General features: G+C 45.5%; 1 protein-coding gene across 19 annotated transcripts in view; it reads right to left on the minus strand.

The window, feature by feature from the left end:
* The window catches only part of LOC102934171 (LIM domain containing preferred translocation partner in lipoma), a 517,248-nt gene that overhangs the window by 187,740 nt on the left and 306,536 nt on the right, over positions 1–22,972 (minus strand). For all 19 annotated transcript variants that reach the window (XM_043522983.1, XM_043522984.1, XM_043522976.1 and 16 more), the window contains one exon: positions 8,316–8,438. In XM_043522983.1, the coding sequence (XP_043378918.1) occupies positions 8,316–8,438 (123 nt within the window). The remainder of the gene's footprint in view (positions 1–8,315; positions 8,439–22,972) is intronic.

Raw genomic sequence — 22,972 nt, forward strand, 5'->3', positions numbered from 1 at the left:
GAGAGATTTCATTATTATTAATGAAACGGCATATCACGAAAACCTACGCTGGAGTAATGAGTGACTCATTTCCTAAGGGGCTCATGAAGAGTACGCTGGTGCCACTGAAAAATAAAAGCTATGAAACAAAATTTGACAACATACGGGATACCTTGAGCTGCTTAAAAAGATACGGGACATGCTCCTAAACCATTCGCAACAAAATAATAATGAATGCAGAAGTTAAAAACATAATAATTTATGAGGTACCATTTACTTTTTGCAAAAAGAAAAGGAGGACTTGTGGCACCTTAGAGACTAACCAATTTATTTGAGCATAAGCTTTCATGAGCTACAGCTCACTTCATCGCAGTTCCCAAAGTCAATATTTATCCTTATCCACATACAAAATTGGAGATGGCAGCATAGATTATAAAACACAATATATTCTACACTCGGCTTCATCTGAATCTGTAACCAAACACGTATGCAAAAATGAGGGGATCTGAGGCATGAAATGCTATTTCGGAAGCAGGGAGGCAAAAGAGTTTTGTGAACCTGATTTTGCATTTGCAAAAAATAAACAGACGGGATAGAAGTACTTTATTGTCACACTGGCAACAATACAACAGGAGGGAATACTAGAACATAAAGGTCATTCTTATCTGGTTCATCTGTGACAATCTGATAATCCGGGGAAAAAATTTAAAAAATCTTAACAGACATGCTCTTATCAAAAGAATTAACTTCTAATACATACCAACAGATGCGGCAGGTTCAAGCATCTGCTAATCGGAACAGCATCAGTTAGCTAGCTGGCTCTGGCTAGAGTTCATGAGCAAAGGAAGACTTTCTCTCCTCTAGAGATAGGCCATGATCCAAATATACAAAGGGCTGAAAGTACTGCCTGAAAATTCATACATACACCCAAGGTACCTGTGAACATACCTGCCCCATGCATAATTATCTGCATACGTGTGTCGGTGTGCATGGAAAACTTAGACGCTGGAATGAGAACTACGGCAACAGCAAAGCCCCTGGAGAGTGTTAACTCTGGGACAAATATCAGAGCACCTGCCAAACAAGCAGTTCAAGTGATTGATGCAATTCTGCATTTGGAGATAGGAATTTCAGGACTGCCTGAATTTCCTGCAAATAGCTCCCTGGGCATTAGAGCAGTGCTTCTCAAGCTATCTGAAGTGGGGGACCGGCAATATTTTTCCCCAGTGTGCACGCAGACCGGCAGCCGATGGCTCGCGGACCGGCACCAGTCCGCGGACCACCACTTTGAGTAGCACTGCATTAGAGGCAAGGCAACAGCCTTGCTAAAAAATTTAAGAGATTCTCTTTCTTTTATATTTAAAAAAAAAAATCAATCTGGGGTTCTACTATTAGGCCAGATACAGATCTGTGGGCTGTAGGAATAGAGTGGTGGTTCTCCTCCTTCACCCACAACCTCATGCTCCATCTAGAATTCCAGGGAAGTTGGATGTTGCTACTAAAAATTACAAGCAGTTAAATCGCCATCATTAGATTTCAGAATCAACACCTCATTGGGATGAGTGGGGGTAATTCACATCTTTGTAAAAGCTGTTTTTTCAGTCAGTGTGCCAGCATGCTCATTAAGACAGCCCTGAATATGGCCACTTTCAGAAAGTCCCAAATGATAAGAGTTAGTTGATTTTTTTTAACCAAAGCTTAAAATTCACCACCAGAGAAGTGCTGATGTGCTCTACCCCTGCATGTCAGCTGAATCAAAACTCTGAGGACATACCAGTATTGATGCCCACAAGCTGTAGACGTACTCACTACAACTGAGCATTACTTTAAGAGCCACCAACCTAAGAGTCAAATCTTGCTCCTACCGACATCAGTGGAAGCCATGCTGTCCACTTCAACAGGAACAAGATTTGGCTCAAAGCGCATCAAATGAAAGTTCCAGAGAAGTTCTGAACACCCGAAACTGACTATTCCCATTCATTTAGCATCTCTACGGTCCATGCCGTAATTCACAGATTCCAGGGCCATAAGGGTCCACTGTGATCATCTAGTCTGACCTCCTGGATATCGCAGGCCAGAGAACTTCCCCAAAATAATTCCTAGAGCAGATCTTTTAGAAAAAGAAAAAAAAAAAGGGAAAAAAATCCAGCCTCAATTTAAAAATGGTCAGTGATGGAGAATCCACCATGACCCTTGGTAAATTGTTCCAATGATTAATTACCCTCACCATTAAAAATTTACATAGTATTTCCAGTCAGAATTTGTCTAGCTTCAACTTCCACCCATTGGATCACATTATACCTTTCTTTGCTAGATTGAAGAGCCCATTATTAAACATTTTTCTCATACAGATACCTACAGACTGCAACCAAGTCACCCCTCAACCTTCTCTTTGTTAAGATAAATAGATGGAGCTCTTTGTGTCTATGCCTTTATGGCATGCTTTGTAATCCTTTAGTCATTCTCATGGCTCTTCTCTGAACCCTCTCCAATATATCAAAATCCTTAATTGCAGGCACCAGAACTGGACACGGTATTCCTTATAGCAGTTGCACTACTGCCAAAGAGAGAGGTAAAATGACACCTCTACTCTTACTCTGGATATTCCTGTTTATGCAGCTCAGTATCACATTAGCTCTTCTGACCACAGCATTGCACTAGGAACTCATGTTCAGCAAATGGCCCTCATATCTTTTTCAGAGTCACTGCTTCCCAGGACAGAGTCCCCCATCCTGTAAGTAGGGCCTATGTTCTTTGTTCCTAGATGTGTACATTCATTCGTGTTAATATGTGTATTGTTTATATAAAGAAAATTAATAAGGGAAGCAAAGGGACAAGGAGAAATCTACAGTCAGCAGAGTTAAGGACAATAAGGAGTTTTAAAAATATATTAGTAACAAAGAGAATCCTGACAATGGTATTGGTCCATTACTAAATGGAAGAGGTAGAATTATCAATAATAATACAGAAAAGGCAGATGTGTTCAATAAATATTTTTGTTCCCTATTTGGGGGAAAAAACAGAAGATATCGTCTCATCATATGTGATAACACGCTTTTCATTCAACTAGTATCTCAGAAGAATGTTAAACAGAAACTACAAAACTTAGACAATTTTAATTCAGCAGGTCCAGATAACTTACATCCAAGAGCTGGACCATTAATGTTTATTGTCAACAAGTCTTGCGGGGGAGTTCCAGCAGACTGGAAGAATGCTAATGTTGTGCCAATTTTTAAAAAAAGGGTAAATGGGATGTCCTAGGTAATTATAGGCCTGGAGGCCTGACATTCATCCTGAGCAATATAATGCAGCAGCTGATTCAGAACTCGACTAATAAAGAGGGTAATGTAATTAATGCAAATCAACACGGGTTTATGGAAAATAGATCCTATCAAACTAACCTGATATCTTTTTTTTATGAGATTGTGTTAATATAATATACTCAGACTTCTGTAAGGTGTTTGTCTTGGTACCACGTGACATTTTGATTAAAAAACTAGAATATAAATGAACACAGCACACATTAAATGGATTAACCGTTGGCTAACTGATAGGTCTCAAAATGTCACTGTAAACAGGGACTTGTCATCAAGCAGGTGTGTTTCCAGTGGGATCCCACAGGCATTAGTTCTTTGCATTATGTTATTTTACATTTTTATCGATGACCTGGAAGAAAACATAAAATCATCCCTAATAAATTTTGCAGATGACACTAAAATGGGGGTGGTCAGTAACGAAGAGGACAGATCAATGATACAGAGCAATCTGGACCACTTAGTAAACTGGGCGCAAGGAAACAATATGCAGGCTAATAGGGCTCAGTGTAAATGTATCCATCTAGGAACAAAGGGTGTAGCCATACCTACAGGATGCTCTAGCCATACGTTCTATGTTCACTGTGAAGCAGTGACGCTGACAAAGATTTGGGGGCAGCAGTGGATAAGCTGAATGTGAGCTCCCGGAGTGATGATGAGGCCAAAAAGAGCTAATGGGAGAAAAACAGGGGAAACCCAAGTAGGAGTAAAGAGGTTGTTTAATCTCTCTATTTGGCACTGGTGAGACGGCTGCTGGAATCCTGTGTCCAGTTCTGGAACGCACAAGTCAAAAGGGATGTTGATATATCTGAGAGGATTCAAAGAAGAGCAACAAGAATGACTAAGGATTAGAAAGAATGTCTTATAGTGATAGACTCAAAGAGGTCAGTCTATTTAGCTTAACTAAGAGAAAGGTTAGGGTTGACTTGATTGCAATCTATAAGTATCTATATAGGGAAAATATTCAACAATGAGCTCTTCAATCTATCAGAGAAAGGGATCATGGGTATAAGTTGAAGCTACACAAATTCAGACTGGAAATAAGATGCAAATTTTTGACAGCAAGAGTAATTAACCATTGAAACAATTCACAAAGGGTTGTGGTGGGCTCTCCATCACCGGCAATTTTTAAATCAAGATTGGAATTTTTCTAGAAGTTACGCTCTAGGAATTACTTTGGGTGAAATCTCCGGCCTGTGTTATACTGGAGGTCAGACTGGTCCCTTCTGGTCTTGGAATCTATTAATCTATGCTTGCACCCAGTTTACCAAGCAATCCAGATCACTCTAAATCAGCGCTCTAAATCTTCATTATTTACCACTTCCCCAATTTTTGTGTCCTCTGCTAACTTTGTTTTCTTCCAGGTTATTGATACAAATGTTAAATACGGTAGTACAAAGAACTGATCCCTGCAGGACCCCACTGGAAACACACCCACTTGATGTCACTTTCCATTTTACAATTACATTTCAAGTCCTATCTGTTAGCCAATTTTTAAAGTCTTTAATGCGTGCACGTTAATTATATATCATTCTAGGTTTTTTAATCAAAATGTTGTGCGGTACCAAGTCAAAACACCTTACAGATTTACATGTAAGGGCATCTCCCACGGGTGCTTTTTGAATGGGAATTCCATGCGACAGGAGATTAACCTATGTTACATTGTTAGGGCCAGATTCTGCTGCCATAACAACATCCTTCCGAAATCAGAAACTTGCACAGAAGACTGAGGGCTTGTCTACACAGGAAGTCATAAGGTAGAGTGTGAATTTAAACTATTATTGTTATACCATCGTTATCCATTATGGATGCTCTTATTCCAGTATAAAAGGGCCCTTTTACAGTTTAGGTTATGCTTCTTTGGGAGCGGTTTAAGCTAAGATTAAAAAAACCCACTGTTATACCTGAATGAGTGTCCCCACAGCAGCGTTATATAGTATAACTATAGTGGTTTAATTATACCAGTATAACTGGAAAAATCTCCCGTGTAGACACCCCTAATTCCCTTTTCCTAGCTACTTCCATTATCCTGGCACATTTGAGATGATAAGTGAAAGGCTTGAGCCAGTAACTACATTGCTTTACTGATGAGATGCCTAGGCTATTATCCCTACTATAGGCTGTCAAGTGAGTCACTGGGTTTTTTTATACTTACTGCAGATCAAATAAAGACAAACATCAAAGGCTTGCATTATGTTTCCACCCTTGGAGGATTTACTCATGTACCTTTTGATTATAGCAGATGACACATTCAACTCCAGCATTTTCTTTTTCTTGCAGCTGTTGTTAATAGTTGGCGTAATTGTATTTTTCACAGGACACAATTTCATTAAATAATAAATACTGAAAAGTCTAACGTAAAATGAACAAAAGAAGGGTCGCTCCGTATCAAAGCTGAAACGCTGCTTCTAACCCACCCTGTTTGTGTCTAGCTGTAGTAGCAAACACACTACGTAAGATCAACCCGCCATTCCTAGACTTGAAGGGCCCGTTTTCACTGCACAGTTAGTCTAGGTTATTGGCACCCAGGTCTAAAAACCCAGGTGAGCCTACCCTCTGAGCAAGCATCGAAGAGCTCTACTCAGGGTAGTGTGTCCTCATTGTTTCTGCACTCACCTGTGTGTGTCTGAGGGCATGTCCCGTGGTTCCTTGTGTTGATACACTTTAGGATTCCTTCCCAATCATTTGCATCAATTGCAAAAAGAACTTATCTGTCCTTTGGGGGGAACTGCGGGAAGCCACTGGCGGACGATCAGCACGTGAGTGATTTTGCATATGTCCTTGCCACAAAAGTGGACAGGCTCCAGCTCAAGCTAAAGTGGAGCTCAGGTGCCAACCCACCACCACCAGTCCAGTAAAAGCCCAGGTTAACTGTGCAGTGAAGACACACCCCAAGAGACAAATCTACATAGCCACGCACCGTAATCACAGGCAGCAAATTGTGCACGAGTTGCACATGAAAAATGTGAGTTTATGCACACTGCCAGCGGGATACAGGATCTCAGGGTTGCCAACTTTATAAACTGGAATAAGTTACATGGCTCCATTGCAACTAGGGCTGTGTGTTCGAATGCTACAGAACCCCAAATAAACCTGTATAGGGTGGCATTTGAATTTGAGATTTCTACCACCAGGACCTATTCAAAATATGGGAACAAAATAATGCGAGATCGTAGTCTTTTCACATTATTTTAGAGCCCAGAGGAAGGATAATACTGTGACAAGAGTAAGTCTCTTACATTGCTTCAACCCCATCAAGTGTTTCCCAACCCCTCCAAAAAAACCTAATAAAAAACAAAAGAAATACAAACTATTTGATCCAGAATACTAGAGCATGAACACAACCCCAGTTACAAAAGGCAGCATTGTAACTTTCCATCTCTCATCTTAAGAAACTCTTGACATGAGAAAAAGGACCAAAACCACGACTACTTCATGAGGTCTGCAGTTTAGGGAGAGTACCCTGAATTAGAGTGTTTGCAAGGAACTAAAGGATGGGCTGTAAACACGTATGAGCGCTGTCTCCATGCAGCTACAATGAAAATGCAACCTGTGTCTCGTAAGGCCGTCTCAGGGTCCAAATCAACCAAAAAAGCCAGGACACCCATAATTCTGCCAACGGACCCTAAAGGTGGGATTTTAAAGAGAACTTAACGTTGGTCACACTCCGCTCCCAGTAAGTTAGTGTTAACGTTCTCATTGACTCCAGTGGGAGCAAAGTTAGGCCAGCACGGAGCACTTTTGTAACTTCCACACGTATGGTAGAATTACTTTAGCTCTGAAAGCCCCGTCTACACTTGCAGCGGTGCAGGGGTGCGTGGAGCTCCATGTGGCAGTGAAAGGCTCCGGCAGGGGAAGGAAGCGGGCAAAGACTACGGCGGCGAGGAGGCGGCAGGACACTAAACTGCTATAAACGGTAGAGTAGACGTGAGAGGCAGTTCTTGGGTGTGTCGAGAGCCATGTAAGTTACATACCCTGGCGTTCAGGCATGGGCACTCTTCTCTACTCACCTAAGCTGTGCCTCGCCATCTACGCTGCTATCTACACAGGCTTTAGCTGGGTGCGCAGTGTCTACCCAAAACGCTGCTGTGAGTACAGCCCTATTCTAACTCTACCAGGTCATTTACGGCAACGGGTAAGGAGGCAGAGCGCCTACCCTCAGATGATTGCAACGGAATACAGACAAATACCTCGCACAGTGCAACCATTTGCATCGGCTAATTCTGATTCTTCTTACTTTTGTGGGGTTAATCAGAGTCACTGTCACTTAAACATACACATATATCGTATACACAAAGTTGCATAAACATGTGTAGAAACACTTCTATACATAAAACGTGATGGCAACAGTAAGGAGAGAGAGTAAAAAAGATGTCCAACTGGACGGCTATTGGGTTTGGGATACCTTTGGATGCCACATCAACAATCCCCTTGAAATGCCATTACTGTGTTATTTTTCAGATGCTAAAAAATCACGTAACATGCACAGATCTGCTTCCTAGGTGTCCCCAGAATCATAGGGACACAAATCAGCCCTGCAGCCCACATCTAGACATGGAGGAGGAAGCGAGGTTCCATTCTGCGTTATTGCTTTATCAACCACTCTGACAGCTGTGCTATGATCCAAGCATGAAGATCATAGATCTGCCGTTGATTAGACAACAAAGCAAAAAGAACACAGCTTGATATTCAGACAGCAGGGTCAGGCTGCCAGGAGTGACAGATAAAACACGCTTTTGAGCATGTTTTTAATTCAGCAGCTACTGTTGAAAGAAAATCGTGGCACGCAGGGTGCCATTTTTATGGTGGCACCTCTGGCCAGCTCCACACAGACACCTAAACACGCCTGCCACTGCCCCTGTTGTCCCTTCGGCAGGTACATCTGGATGCTATAAAGATACAAAACCGGCTTGCGTACTCCCTGTGAACATAAACCGGTTTGCAAGTTGACTCCAAAAGTCATGATTTCTCACTCAAAGTTTACACCGTTCGACAGGCATAAAAAGGGGCTCAAACACTAACCTGTTGAGTCCGTGGCTTGTATGGGGAACTGCTTTCCAAGTCAGCCAGGATGCTGGTCAAGGAGTCTATTTCCGCATCTAAACTGGATCGTCTTTCTTCAAGCGTCTTCTCACCGGGATTTACCTAGCCAAGTAAGAAACAAGATTTCAAACTATTTAAATGGCTCAATCCTGCATGCAGTTTCTGATTTTCACCACCTGGAGATACTTTCACACCCTGGCAACAAATCCAGAGCCTCAGGTGACGCATGGATAAACATGCTGACATATTATAGCTGGCTACCATAATCAGACTGGGGATAGGAGAGGGGGGAGCGGACGACAGGCAGGGGGAACAACTGAGTTGCAAAAGGATTTAGTCTGGTTTTTAATTTGTAATTCACATTTTCCCCTATGGTTTCTGGAAGGTTTATTTAAGGATTATGAAATTATCTTAGTGCAGTTTGGAGGGTGCTGCATAAATGAGTAGGCAGCTATATTTTAGCAGCAGGCCTGGAGCAATGGTTTGAGCATGGGCATTCAAAAGGGCATCTGCAAGTGTTATTGCAAGGGAATCGTGTCCCCCACCCCTGGAACGCGGCATGGCTGTCATTGAACAGCACTGAACACCACGAAAGCAACGGGTAAGGTCAAGATGGAAGGAAGAACATGGTATCTAATTGATACCACAAAGGAAATTCGGAGGAGACAGAATGCCATTGCCTGATTGGGAATCCGGACAGAGCAATGGTGTTAACAATCCTGCATTAAGGCCCATGGGATCTTTAATGACCACGAGAGATCAGGATTCCTCTTTTACATCTCACCCGAAAAATGCCACCTCCTAGAGCCCAGCGGCTTCTGGCAGGCCAGACGGCGGAGGATGGCGTGGGTGTGGTTGTGTTGAGAAAGACAGCCCAAATTTGCCTCATTGTAACTTTTAATAGGAGGTAAAATGATTTCCCTTCAAATGCTCTTTTTCATGCCTTGGCCACAGTGTTTTATGATGCTGTGATGGAGCCAAACCCTTGCGTAAGGTCCTTAGAAAGAACATGTTCGAACAGCAAGGAAATGCTGCAGTTCTTTAGGGACCGTCTGAATTAGGTCTAGTAGTTAGCGAGCACAGGACCAGGAGCCAGCGACACTGGTACGCTACCTCTGTCCCGCCCACTCACTGGGTGGCCTTGGGCAAGCACCCTTCACCTTCATCCACCCAGCTGGAAAAGTGGGTAAAACACCAGGCGCTGCCCCAGATCTGACCACGCCGAAGTAACGGACAATGCATGCAAGCCGACCCAGCCCGATAAATTATTCCACGCCTGTTTGCGAGTGTTTCTGCAGATTCCACATGCCCCTGATCTCGGTCAGCCCGAAGGGGGAACAGCAGCCAGACTTGCTAGCCTGACTTGTTTGTCAGTGCGTGAATTCCTCGGGCATGGCTCGCAGCAGCTGTGACATAAATCTGTCCCCAGCCCTGCCGACCCCTGCTCTGCTCTGACGGAAACGGATTTTCATTTGCTAATCCCAGCACCCACCATGAGGCCGTATCAGGACCCGAGATGCACTCGCTCTAGAGCCTTCAGCCCAGAGGAAAGCCGGGCTGGAAGCTTAGTTCTCAGTGCACAGTAGTGGTTCCCGGTCGGGAGAGCCAGGCAGAGGGTACCAGGCTAGTCTGGGGGGCCATGAGGCATGACCAAGTGCACTGACTCCCCCATAGTCCACCCCGCCACTGAGCCCAGAGTACCTGCTCCCAAGAGGCTTCGTAAGTCGCCAAGAAGGAGCAAGAGCGATATTTACTGTGCGCCTTGTAGGTGCAGGAGGCCCAATCCTACAACGGGCTCCATACAGAGCAGACGGGATCACCAGGGTTCCCAGCCTTTGGCTGTTTCAAGCCCCTCTCTCCCTTGCCCTACCCCTCATCCAACACAGATGCAGACTCAACTCCTTTACTTTTCCTCTCCATCTTCTCTGTCCCTCTCCCTTTTTTCTCTCCTTCTCCTTTATTTTGTGCTTTCCTCTTCTCTCCATTCCCCACTCACTACCAGAGCGCTTCGAGCACAAGCTGCAACGCATGGCCCTGGAGAGCGGAGACGTACAAGCTTTTGACCACCTGCTGCCAGAGTAGCTTGGTCTGGTGGCTGGTTTCAGAGCCTCAAGACCTGGGGTGGGCGACCCATCGCCCCAGCCGGCTACACTGCAGGAGCAGGGAGAGGAGGGGAGTGGCTCTCAAAGTCCTGCCTGCCGCCACCGGAATACGTCTGCAAGGGAGGGTAGCTTTGGAGTCATGGGGTGATATCCTGACCCCACTGAAGTCAACAGCCAAACTCCCATCAACTTCAATAGGGTCAGGATCTCACCCATTCTGTTCTCCCCACCCCACGGCACCTCCCCATCCACACAGGGATAAAATGACAAAGGAAGCGGCCGGAGCCTAAGTCCCACCCGAGCAGCTTGATAAGCGTTGCAATAAGCTCAAACCCCGAGCTGCGCCTAAGGAAGGTTACGTAGGATATAGCTCTGAATTGGTGAAACTGGGTGCCATTACATGAGTGAAGGCCATCCTAACCCACACGTGCAAGAGGGCAGAGTCAAGGTTACGCACGCTCACCCATGCACCATTCCCGTTCTCTTAACCCAGCTTCTTGTGTGGAATCGGTCAGCGTGCATCAGAATGTCTCCTTCAGAACACTCTCCATTCTGTGAATCATCGCCACTGCTCAAAGTTAGATGCCAGTCACCAATTCGAGAGCAGACAAGAAATCCTCTCCTAAACGCGCAGCGGTATCGGATTGCCCTGCACGAACGACAAACCCTGTACCTGCTGCATCATCCCCTAAGTCCTCAGGGCCATTTTAGCAGGGAAAAGTCACTCCTAGAACTCCTTTCCTGGCCGATCTCCAATCAAAAGCGATCACAACACTTCAGATAGCTATTCCCGCGAAGCGCTCCTCACGAGGGCACTGCACTGCGATTTCCCGGAGCAGACAAGCAGGAGTGAAACAAAAGAAGGCAATGGAGCCTACCCTAAAGCGCACACAAGGGACCCAGAACAATGCCCTGTATCCCATACACAATAGTATCTGCCGTGTACTGGACACACTAGGACAGTTCTGGATGCATCATTTGTTTCCACAAGTTATTGATGACCTTATAACCCACAAGAGGCAGAGCAGAGCTGGGCCGCGATTGAGGCAGGAAAGGGCATTGCTAACGAGTGGAAACAAACGATGTAACCCAGAGCTGCTTATGCAACAGTGGTTTCGCTTTGCGCCTGCAATATTGAATCACTGTGGCAGATCAAAACCGTATCCATCTGCAGCAGCCGGGTCCCGCCAGTGAGGGGACAATGAGGAGCAGTGTGTGAAAAGGAAGGGTCCTTAGCGGTAATGCCACCGCTCTGGGGGAGAGAGAGCAGAGGAGCTTTGGGGGGAGACAGCAGGAGATGCACGCCGGGGGGGGGGGGTGTGTCAGACAGGAGCCTCAGGTGACGCATGGATATGCCCAGAAGCCAGGCAGTTGGGCAATACTTGTCGGACCAGCCAGGCGCTTTGGGGGTGGCTGTGCAATCTAACGTAAGCGGCACCACATCCAGCTCTTCCACCTGCTCCTTTTGCTACCTGCTCCCACCAGCTCGCAACCTGCCCCACATCTCTGCAAAGCTCTGCAGTCTCTGGTAAACCCCACACATGGACTGGGATGGTAGGAGCAGAAAATGAAGCTAGCTGCAGGACTGGCAAGTTGGCACTAGGTTTAGACAGAACTACAGCTAAAGAAGTGAGACTAGGGAAGATATCTTGCTGGTAGGTCAGGTATACACCAGCTGTCCATACAGAGGAGGGGTATTTCATATATAATCGTGGTCCAGTTGGTAGGGAACTGAACTAGGAGTCCAAGACCTGGAGACTACTCCCAGCTCCGCCACTGACCTGCTATGTGACCTTGGTCAAGTCACTTCCCCTTTCTGTGACTCTCTTTCCCCTCCCACCAATCATCTGCCTTGTCTGTTTAGACTGTCGGCTTCTTGGTACAGGGACTGTCTCTCATAACAGGATTCAAAAAAGAACTAGATAAGTTCATGGAGAATAGATCCATCACTGGCCATTACCCAGGATGGGCAGGGATGGTGTCCCTAGCCTCTGTTTGCCAGAAGCTGGGAATGGGCGACAGGGGATGGATCACTTGATGATTCCCTGTTCTGTTCATTCCCTCTGGGGCACCCGGCATTGGCCACTGTCGGAAGACAGGATACTGAGCTAGATGGACCTTTGGTCTGACCCAGTATGGCCATTCTTATGTTCTTATTGTGTGTCTGTACAGCGCTTTGCACACCTGCTCTTGGCTGGCCTCTGTAGGTGCTACTTCAATATATACAGTAGACACACACACAAAATACTGACCAGTTTCCCCAGTCTGTCCCTCCAAAACAGCTCTCCCACTCCCATGCATTTCAGTGGAGTTGAAACCTGTGTCCCTAGCTTGCTCCCCCAATCTCTCTATCTTTGGTTTTCAAATGGGAGTGGGTGTGTGTGTGTGGGTGGCACAGAGCCCCCGTGCAGCCAAAGTCCCACAAGTCCAAAGCACAGTGTGCCTCGCATGTATACAACACTTCCCCAGGTATGCCCCATATTCACCACAATTACCTCCTATTTAACTATGGGGGGAAATGCCACCGTGTATTCCCACCTGAACCTAAAGACAAGAGCAAAGGTTTTGTTTCAAATCCCCAAATAGACATTAAAATAGTTCAAGGGAGGCTGCCCCGCAAAACAGGCGTGCAAAGACAAAAGATGACTCCTGCATTCAGGGGGGATCCAAGAGGCTAGATTTGATGTGAAATCGCTGTTCTGGGCATCAGGGACGGGTTGGAAAAGCAGCAGTGCCCTTTAAAAATGGCAAGATTAAGCCTTTTGAAACAAATCTGAAACGATAGGAGGTTTCATTAGATGCGACTGCTGTGATTTCAACAGACGTGGCTGAACCAGGGATCTAATAGAATAGAACTTCCCTGCTGTTCCATCTGGCTGGAGCCAGCCCCGGACTATACTTTTGAGTCTTGTGATGACAGGAAGGATAAAAGCAAAAAGAAGGTAGGGTTTGATTTATTTCTCTCTCCCTCTCCCAGGTGAAACAACGTTGCCGGATTTATTTTGCTGGGTTTTCTTGGAACAAAAGACACTGATGCGAAGTGAAGAGTGGGCTGTTCGAAAGCCCTTGGCATTGGCCTAGCTCTGCTCTCATGGAAGTCATGGGTAAAAAGCCCATTGACATCAGTGGGGTTAGGGTTCGGTTGATGCTGAACTCTTTGGAGTCTCTCCCCCAAATACTTCCATCTGGTGAACCTGGTTGAAAATACCTCCAAAGGATGGAAAAGAGACGCACGGGGCTAGGGGTCGTGACTGCCCTCCATCCACAGTGTCTCCCTGGGTGGTGGGTAGACTTTACTGCTCTCCCCATAAACAGCCAATGAATAACAACAGGAGCACCAGCCAAATAACAGTGCCAGATGCCTCTCTTGGCAGGGATCCTGTTAGCATCTCTGCCCCACTGTATGGCACGTGACATAAATATAACCTCTCAGGATGCAGAGGGAACAACAGTCAGAGGCGGTGCTAGGGGCTCAGGACGAGGAGCCATGTGCTTCTGAGTTCCAATCCCAGCTCCAGTGCAAAACTAATGTGAGAGCGTCGCTCTCCGTGCCTCGGTTTCCCCATTAAAAATGGAAACAACAATCCTTTTATGGGCTTCTTGCCTTGTGAGGATTAACCAGGTAACCTGCAGTACTTGAAGATGCCTAGCGTGGTAAGTGCGATGTGGTATAACTGTGGCATACAGACAGGTGTGTGACAGAATCATTTGCTAAGCACGGCTAAAGACAGCGCGACTTCTGTACCTTCGTGAGCAGACTACAACCTTGCTCCGGATGTGGGATGTGTTCATCGGTGCCTTTCCTCCAACGGCTGGGTTCAGCCGCGTTCTGGATTCACGCCCAAAGCCACGGCATGCGTTTGGGTCTTGGTGGCGCAATATACCCCCTGGTAGTTCCCAATGCTGATCCATTCAGGTAACGCTGGGGTACAGAACGCTGCCTGGCAGCCACCTTCTTCCTTATAGGTTTGTGAGTTGATGGACGATGTAGGTAAGCTGCTGATTGCATCTGACAGGCTACAACCACCATATCATGGCCACTAGGCTCTTCCGCATCACAGAAGCTTCCCCCACCAAGCCCTAGCCAGAGGCCTAGATCAGAAGCTCCTCACAGGTCACAGAAGCGGCAGAGTATCGAACATTTACAGGCAAGGTCATGCAGGCAAATTCATGGAAATACCACCTTGAATGTCCACCAGTCTGCATCTCTGACGGATAGGCCATAATTCACAGTGCATGCCATGAAATCCCTAGCATAGCACACTATGCTATAGGCAACAGGGCTGCCACATAGTCTTTCGGACATTTTTTTGAGACAGAAGAGGGGGGAAAATGCATAGAGTCTTTATTATTCATGATCTGTATCACAGTGGCACCTGTCGGTCTCACCGGAGATCGGGGCCCTACTGTGCTAGGCACTGTTCATAAGTATAGTAAGAGGCCGTCACGCCCTGAGGAGTTTACAGTCTAAGTCGACAACAGACAAAAAGAGAGGGAATGGAAAGTGGGCACAGTGAGAGGAAGCGATTTGCACACAAGCAGGTCATTTGGGAACAGAACCCTGGTCTTCCTGAGGCCTCGGCCAGTACTCTATCCACTAAGTTACCCTAATGTCTCTTTCATTTTCCATATTCAAGTTTCCTGGTCCTGACGGAGAAGTGCCTGTCAATGCTATCAAGCTCCAAATAATCATCCAGTGTAATTCCACAGCCAATTAGTGGCCTTGAGCTGAAACCGCTTGCCACGATGAGGATCGACTCGTGGGCAAGGAGCCATTGCATTTCTGCACCTACAAATGGTGCTCAGATCCTGTCAGAACTGGCCAGTTAGTTACCTCACGTGTTGAGGAGCTGAGCCACCATGGCAGATGGGCAAGGAGAACGGCATGCCAGAGAGCCCTCCACTACTGAATTGCTTTCCAAGGAGCTTCTGGGCCTAACGCTCAGGGACTGGGCCCTGTGCTGCAAGCCTCCGAGGTGCGGTTTGGTTGTTGCTTCCGAGGTCACCAAAGAAGCTTTCGGCTCTGGGGACTCAGGATTGCGTATCCAGCAAGGGCAGAGAAAGAAATCTTCTGCCCTTGAAATGTTCTTCACCAGCAGAGCTCAACTAAAGGGAGTCTGTGCTTTCCATTGTGTTTCCTACTGATGTGCTGGACCGGGTGCTGAAGGCAGATTATCCAGGGCGTTTGCCATAGAACCGGTACAGAAGCATGTCTACAAAAGACAACACGTAACCCTTAAAACTCCCCATTATGTGGGGGAGAAAACTAGTTAGAGAAGGAGGCTATGGCAGCAACTGCAAACAATGCAGGAGACACCTTGGGGCACAATTAGGCTCTGAAAAGTGACTTGACAAATGACAATACAGAGGGTCTGTATCAGCTCTTGCTCAATGATTCCAGGTTTCAGAGTAACAGCTGTGTTAGTCTGTATTTGCAAAAAGAAAAGGAGTACTTGTGGCACCTTAGAGATTAACCAATTTATTTGAACATAAGCTTTCGTGAGCTACAGCTCACTTCATCGGATGCATACTGTGGAAAGTGTAGAAGATCTTTTCATACACACAAAGCATGAAAAAATACCTCCCCCCATCCCACTCTCCTGCTGGTAATAGCTTATCTAAAGTGATCACTCTCCTTACAATGTATATGATAATCAAGTTGGGCCATTTCCAGCACAAATCCAGGTTTTCTCCCCCCCACAAACCAGCAGGAGAGTGGGGTGGGGGGAGGTATTTTTTCATGCTTTGTGCGTATAAAAAGATCTTCTACACTTTCCACAGTATGCATCCGATGAAGTGAGCTGTAGCTCACGAAAGCTTATGCTCAAATAAATTGGTTAGTCTCTAAGGTGCCACAAGTACTGCTTTTCTTTCAATGATTCCAGATCACACTGGTCAGCGTACAAGCTGCATGAAAAGATTTCTAACTGCCAGCTCAGCAAATTCCATGTGAGAAGCTGGAAATCAAGCCACGGTCTCTCTTTCTCCCACTTCTACTATCGGGGCTTGCATGACAGCTGTGCTGAAGATGCCTGGAAGAGAACAGTACCTGTCTTGCTCTTCCACAGCTGGTTTGGCTGGGCAGTGTGAACAGGCACAAACACTAGAGTCTGGACTGGATTAGGGCTCAGATTTCAAGGCTGAACTAGGGTTAAGGTTCAGAAGTGCTCAAATCTCGCTGGATCTAATTTCCACCGTAGGACAGCATTTTAAATAGGTCTAGTCTAGAGGGCCACACACTTCACTGCCTAGCTGTACACACAGTGAGAGAGCAGCATGTTAAGCTGCTGCCTGTGGAGAAAAAGAGAAGCATTTCCAAGGACCTGACACTGGTCAGAGTAGCAGACCCAGCAGCACAATGGCATTTGCCAATACTTGAGGATGCTTGTGGTACCAGATGCAAAATCCGCAGTGAGCTGAGAAGTGTATTAATACACTAAAGGTACATCAAGATGTCTGAAAACTAAATGGGGTGGGGAGGAATAAAACTAGTTTATTTTTCCATTAAGGCAATTTAATATTCTCCGAGTGGAATTACAACTGCTCGTCCTTGGGAATTAAATTGAATTAGCAAAATGTTTTTGTTCATCAGCAGAATATACAATAGAAAATGGAATGTGTCACTTTTTCTTTACGTCTTCTACAGGACGACGCGCCTTTCTATTCATGGGGCGAGATAAAGTCCATCTGCCAGCCATGAAACCCTTCTGAATCAGCAAGACTGTTGGTGACTGTAGCTAACTTCACAGGAGCAAGGAATACAATCTTTTCCTTTGCATTAATAAAAATTCCATTAGGACTCATTATTGATAATTATGGCCACTGTTAAAGTTTCCCATTTCCTTACCCATTCCCCCCACTAACTTAAAATATGCTCCAGCCTCATCACAAATTAATGTTTAATTAGCCATTAAGTTGAGTTAATGTTCCCTGCACATTATGTTGCCTGCAGAATAACTGGGAACTAAAACTAGATATTGGCTATTTCAGCATCCACCTCTGACGGGAACCGCAACCAAACAGTAACCAATTACCTCCAATATATATAGTCACAAAATGCTATAAATATAGTACAGTAGAACCTCAGAGTTCAGAGCACCAGAGTTACGAACTGACCAGTCAACCATACACCTCATCTGGAACCGGAAGCATGCTATCAGGCAGCAGCACAGCCCAAAAAAACCAAAACAAAACAAAAAAGGCGCAAATACACAGTACTGTGTTAAACATAAGCTATTAAAAAATGAAGGGAAAGCAGCTTTTCAATTTTGCATAGTAAAGTTTCGAAGCTGTATTAAGTCACTGTTCAGTTGTAAACTTTTGAAAGAACCACCAGCAAGTTTTGTCCAGAGCTACAAACTGGTAAGGGTCCAGATAAGAAACTTGTATACAGTATAGCTGACTAACAAGACTTCAAAGTCCCTCCAAACAAAATTCTATCAGCAGAGAGGTCACAGTAATTTTTTATATGGCCAATCACTTAAATTATACAACCGGAGATAAGGAGTGCAGGAGACATGCAGAATGGGGTGGGGGGGGGGCGCTATCTCCTGGAAAGCAGTGACTATGAAAAGGATTTAGGGGTCATAGTGGACAAGCAATTTAACTGGCGCTCCCAGTGTGATCCTGTGTCAAAAAAGAGCTAATGCTACCCTTAGATGTATAAACAAGGTACTAGATCACAGGAGCAGGGAGTTGATTGATCTCTCTATCCAGCATTGGCAGGACTGACACTAGAATACTGCCGACAGTTCTAGCGTCCACCTTTTAAAAAGGATGCTGGAAATTTGGGCGGGACAGAAAAAGCCACAAAAATGATTTCACAGCTGGATAAAAATGCCTCGCAATGAAAGACTTAAAGAGCTCAATCAGTTCAGCTTCCCAAAAAGAAGACTGGGAGGTGATTTAATGACTGTGTCCAAGTACCTTCATGGGGAGAAAAGACCAGGTACCAGCATAGCAGTTTTCAAACTTTTTGAGCTGAGCCCCACCTTTGAGTTACAATTTTTGGTTGCACCCCCAACCCAGACAAACATAGACACACGCAAGTCTGGGTGGCCTGCTGAGGTGAGTCGGGGGTGGAGGTGGTTCTCCCTCCCTGAGCCCCACTGTGCGGGGCCACCGTCACTGCTCCTTCCCCCCCCCAAAATTCTTCAGCGTCCCCGTAGGGGGGCACACCCCGCAGCTGGAAAACCTCTGTACTAAAAACATCTTTAATCTAGCAGAGAAAGGCAAGAACGAATGGCTGGAAGCCGGAGCCAGACAAATTCAAATTAAAAATCTGGCACAAATTGTTAACAGCAAGGGTGATTAACTGGAACAAACTACCATTCTCCACCTCTTGATGTCTTCAGATTAAGCCTGAATGGTTTTCTGGAAGAGATGCTTTAGTGAAACAAGTTATTGGGCTCAATACAGGGGTTACTGGGTGAAATGTAATGGCTCGTGAAACAGGATCTAACACTGGGGTTCTCAACCTTTTCCTTTCTGAGGCCCCCCCAACAGGCTATAAAAATCTCCACGGCCCCTGCTTTTCTGCATATAAAAGCCAGGGCCAACATTAGGGGGTAGCAAGCAACACAACTGTCCAGGGTCCCATGCCACAGGGGCTCCCACGAAGCTAAGTTGCTCAGGCTTCGGCCCCAAGTGATGGGGCTCGGGGCCCCGGGCTTCGGCCCGATGCAGTGGGGCTTCGGCTTTCTGCCCTGCGCCAAGTCTAATGCCAGTCCTGCTTGGCAGCCCCATGAAACCTGCTTGCAGCCCCCCAGGAGGCCCCAGACACCTGGTTGAGAACCACTGATCTAATGAGCCCTTCTGGCTGTAAACTCTATGAATCTATGAAAGTTAGAAACAAAGGCTTGATGGCATTTGTAAGGGCTTGTCTACAAACCAGTTTTTGCACTACCTTAACTGTATAGGTGTGGAAACCAAATGTATGAGAATAACCAGTATAAACACCTTTATACCAGTATAACTGTGTCCGCACAAGGGGATGTTCCCTTTCACTGTATCCATATAAAACACAGCCAACATAGTTAATTTGATACAAAAACTATGTGTAGACCTGGCCTAAGTGAACAAAGACAAGGAATACGCTAATATAGAAAAAAAACATGGTATGAAATAAAAAAACACAGAGACAGACAGCATATTGGTCACCCTCTTGGACAATTAGCAGCCAGTTAATTAAGCACATGCTTAATTACAGCCATATTTAGTCTTCAATGAGACTTACGCAGATCCTTAGGGACATAGCTGAATCGAGGCTTTAGCTCTGAAATCCACCTCTTTTCTGTAACATTATTTTCCAAAGCTGGGGTTGCCCAGATTCTGACTTCTTCCCACGCCTCCCTTCTTTGCACCATTTAATTTTCTCTGGCCTTCAGTTATTTCTTGCTTCCTCTTTTCTGTCCCATGCTTGTCTGTATGTTGTGACAGTTTAATAAAGAGCTTATTCAAAGAGACACAGTCAAGCAGTTTTGATCAAAGATGGAGGTTTTGTTAAAAAGAACCATTTTACGAAACCAAGTCTGAACGGGATGGTTGTAAAAACTGTTTTCGGAACTCAAACCCTACATACAGCGGCTTGGCATCATTGGCCTCAAATCCTGGCAGCACTTCAGCATGTACTCAACTTTATGCATGTTTTTAAATCCTATTGACCTCACTGTGACTTAAGCACCTACCGAAGCGCTTTCCTGAATGGGTTCCCTGAAAAGCACAGTGTCAAACTGACAAGGAGAAAAGAAAGTGAACTTGACTTTTTTAATTGTTCAAACTGAGTGAAGTGCAGAAATAAAATGAAAAGCATCACTTGGGGAAAACAAAATAGATCTTTAAAGCTCTTTCAGTTATAATGGCCGTGTTTCTTTTGCAGGCTAAGGAATTTTATTCTTTTAAACAAAGTACAGGGTTGAGAGGTTTGTTTAGTTTTTGAGTCTGCAAAACACACTGAGATCAGATAAAAAAAATATTTAACCCTTTATTTCTTTGATGCTTACAGTATTCCAACACTGTAGCTGCATGCTCCACTCCAGTTGCTAGGGAAGGATGGAAAGGGCTGGTTGCAATCTCTCTTGGTTTATCCACTTCCTTACAGAACAGAAGCTTGCAAGGACCCAAGAGCATCCCAAAGAGTCTGGACTCAGGCTTCAGGCAAACACATATATACATCATGTAAAAGTCGATGGTTCAGGCTGTTTCACTTTGAGATTTTGAGACTTCTTGCACCTGAAACTCCATGCAAAGCCAACGGTACCACTGAAACCTTGGCGAGCGCTCCCTGAGAACAGACAGGTGGATATTTTGGGTCTGACCCTGTAAACTGGAATTCTGAATGGGACGACACATCTGGACAGGGTGCTCCTTCTTGCTTCTCACAAACAGAGCGAGCTCTGGCCTGGTGGCTAAAATTTCAGCACTCCACACCCACTCTCCAACCGGCTACTTCCTTAGCGTGTAGCACACTAGCTATTGCACCTGTCTGGTATCTCCCCGGGAAAGGGGAATGGGTTATAGGTCATCCCCTGGGGACAGGACTCTCCCACGCGGCAGGCTGAGGAGAAAGGGCATTTGCTGGTTCCAGATAACTAGGTACCTCTTCACAGACTGCTGCCATTTTGATCCTCACAGGGAAGCAAAGCTCCTTCTCACGCACCAGGCAGAGAATGGCTGGAGAGCAGAGGCAGGCTGCAGCAGCTATGGGTATGCCAACACCTTCACGATGGAGCAGAACTTAACTGTCTTTAAGGAGAAACAAGCCCATTCCAGGCTATGTTGGGCCTCCCTCAAAAGAACCACCAACTGTCATGCAACTTTGGTCAAAACTCAGATCTAACACCCATCTCTGCCACTGACTCCCTGTGCAGCCTCAGGGAAATCACTTCATCTCTGTGCCTCAGTTTCCCCACCTGTAAATCAGGGCCATTAATATTTCCCCCATCACACAAGAGTGATGTGGCATCTCCTAAAAATTTCCCCAACACACACACCCCCTTTCTTTTGGGTGGAGAATGGCTTTCCCAGAAATGTGAAAATAAGGTTGAACATTTTGCCTTTTAACTAAAACTTGAAAATTTTTCAAAAGAAAATGTTTGATGAAAATGAAAACTTTGGTTTTGTCAGAATTTTTCCTGGAGGGAAAAAAATCCTTTCCCAAAAAGGTCCAAGAGGTGTCCCAACTGAGCCTACTCGACAGTACAGAAAATTGCTGACTCGTTAAGAATGGGAGTTGCTTTAGAGACGTGTGCTCCATCCCCTTCTCCTGGTTTTGTTTGGCAATCCTAACTTCCTGTGCCCCATACATCCTGGAGGATCGGAGCTGAAGCATTTATGCCCAAGGGGGTTGAGGTTTTGAAAAAGGGAGAAGGATGTGATTTGGATGAACAACCGTTTTCACTCTACAAACTCTGGCTGGTTGTGATTTGTTTTAAACCTTAACAGACCTAAGGTTAATGAAAACAACCTGTATGAGAAAGAGAGCATCAACACTGATCAATAAATAACCAGCACAATCCATACACTCTCTGTATAATGCTGCTAACAAATATGGCTTAGATGTTCAAGATGCATAGAACTCCCCACACCTGGGTCCATCCCTAACAGCTTGTGGGGATATATTTAGGTGCTGAATAATTGCAGATAAAACAATCTACCTGGTTATTTGTCAGTGGGAATTCATGTCCAGAACTAGCTTTCACAATTATTCCCCTAGGATGGGTACTTACCTACACTAGACATCAAGGAAATGTCCCTAACTTATGTTTCTGCTTAGAGCCAACATTCCCATAGGAACCAATAGGGATTCCCCTAGGTAAGGGCAATGCTAGCTCTGTGTACGTTTCTAAAAGGCCACTCACCACTCTGGCAGCATTATCTTATACTGAATGGGGCTGGGTGCCTTCAGACCTCCCCTCAACAGGAAAGTGGAGGGTGGTTTGGGCCCAATCACACATGAGCAGGCCACAATTCTAAGGGGAAGAGCAGAAGTGTATTGCAAGATCGGAGCAAGGTGCATTGGCAGAGCCGTGCACAGGCAGCCCAGCTTTGGAACGGCAGGGGAGCTGTGGGTTAGGCTCAAGAGACATTAGCAAAGTTGTAATGGGGGGTGGTGCAGGGGTAGAACCAGGGCTGGAATAGAATGCGGGGCGGTGAGGATTGCAGGGCACCGGCACATCTGCGTGGGGGAAGCTTACAGAGAACCTGCCTACACTAAACCGCATTTTCTTGAGCCTAGTTTAGGTTGCTACAGCACTGCACAAACCTCTCTCTTTTACCCCTCCTATATATATATATATATATTTTAAAATGGTGATATAACTTTTTCCCAGTCAGACTCATTCCTACCCGCTCCCCTGTGCATTAGAGATTACCAGCTTGCTGCATTTTCATCAGCAAAACAAAAACAGAGAAATACTATGATGGGAAATGGCTCTGCTAAGATGGAAGTTAATAGCAGTACGACTTTTAAAATTCCGCACATCCCACTCTCCTAGGAAGAATCCCTTCCAACCTCAGTCTAAAATGACATTTTCC

The sequence above is a fragment of the Chelonia mydas genome, chromosome 9 (assembly GCF_015237465.2).
Source record: "Chelonia mydas isolate rCheMyd1 chromosome 9, rCheMyd1.pri.v2, whole genome shotgun sequence".
Taxonomy (NCBI): Eukaryota; Metazoa; Chordata; order Testudines; family Cheloniidae; genus Chelonia; species Chelonia mydas.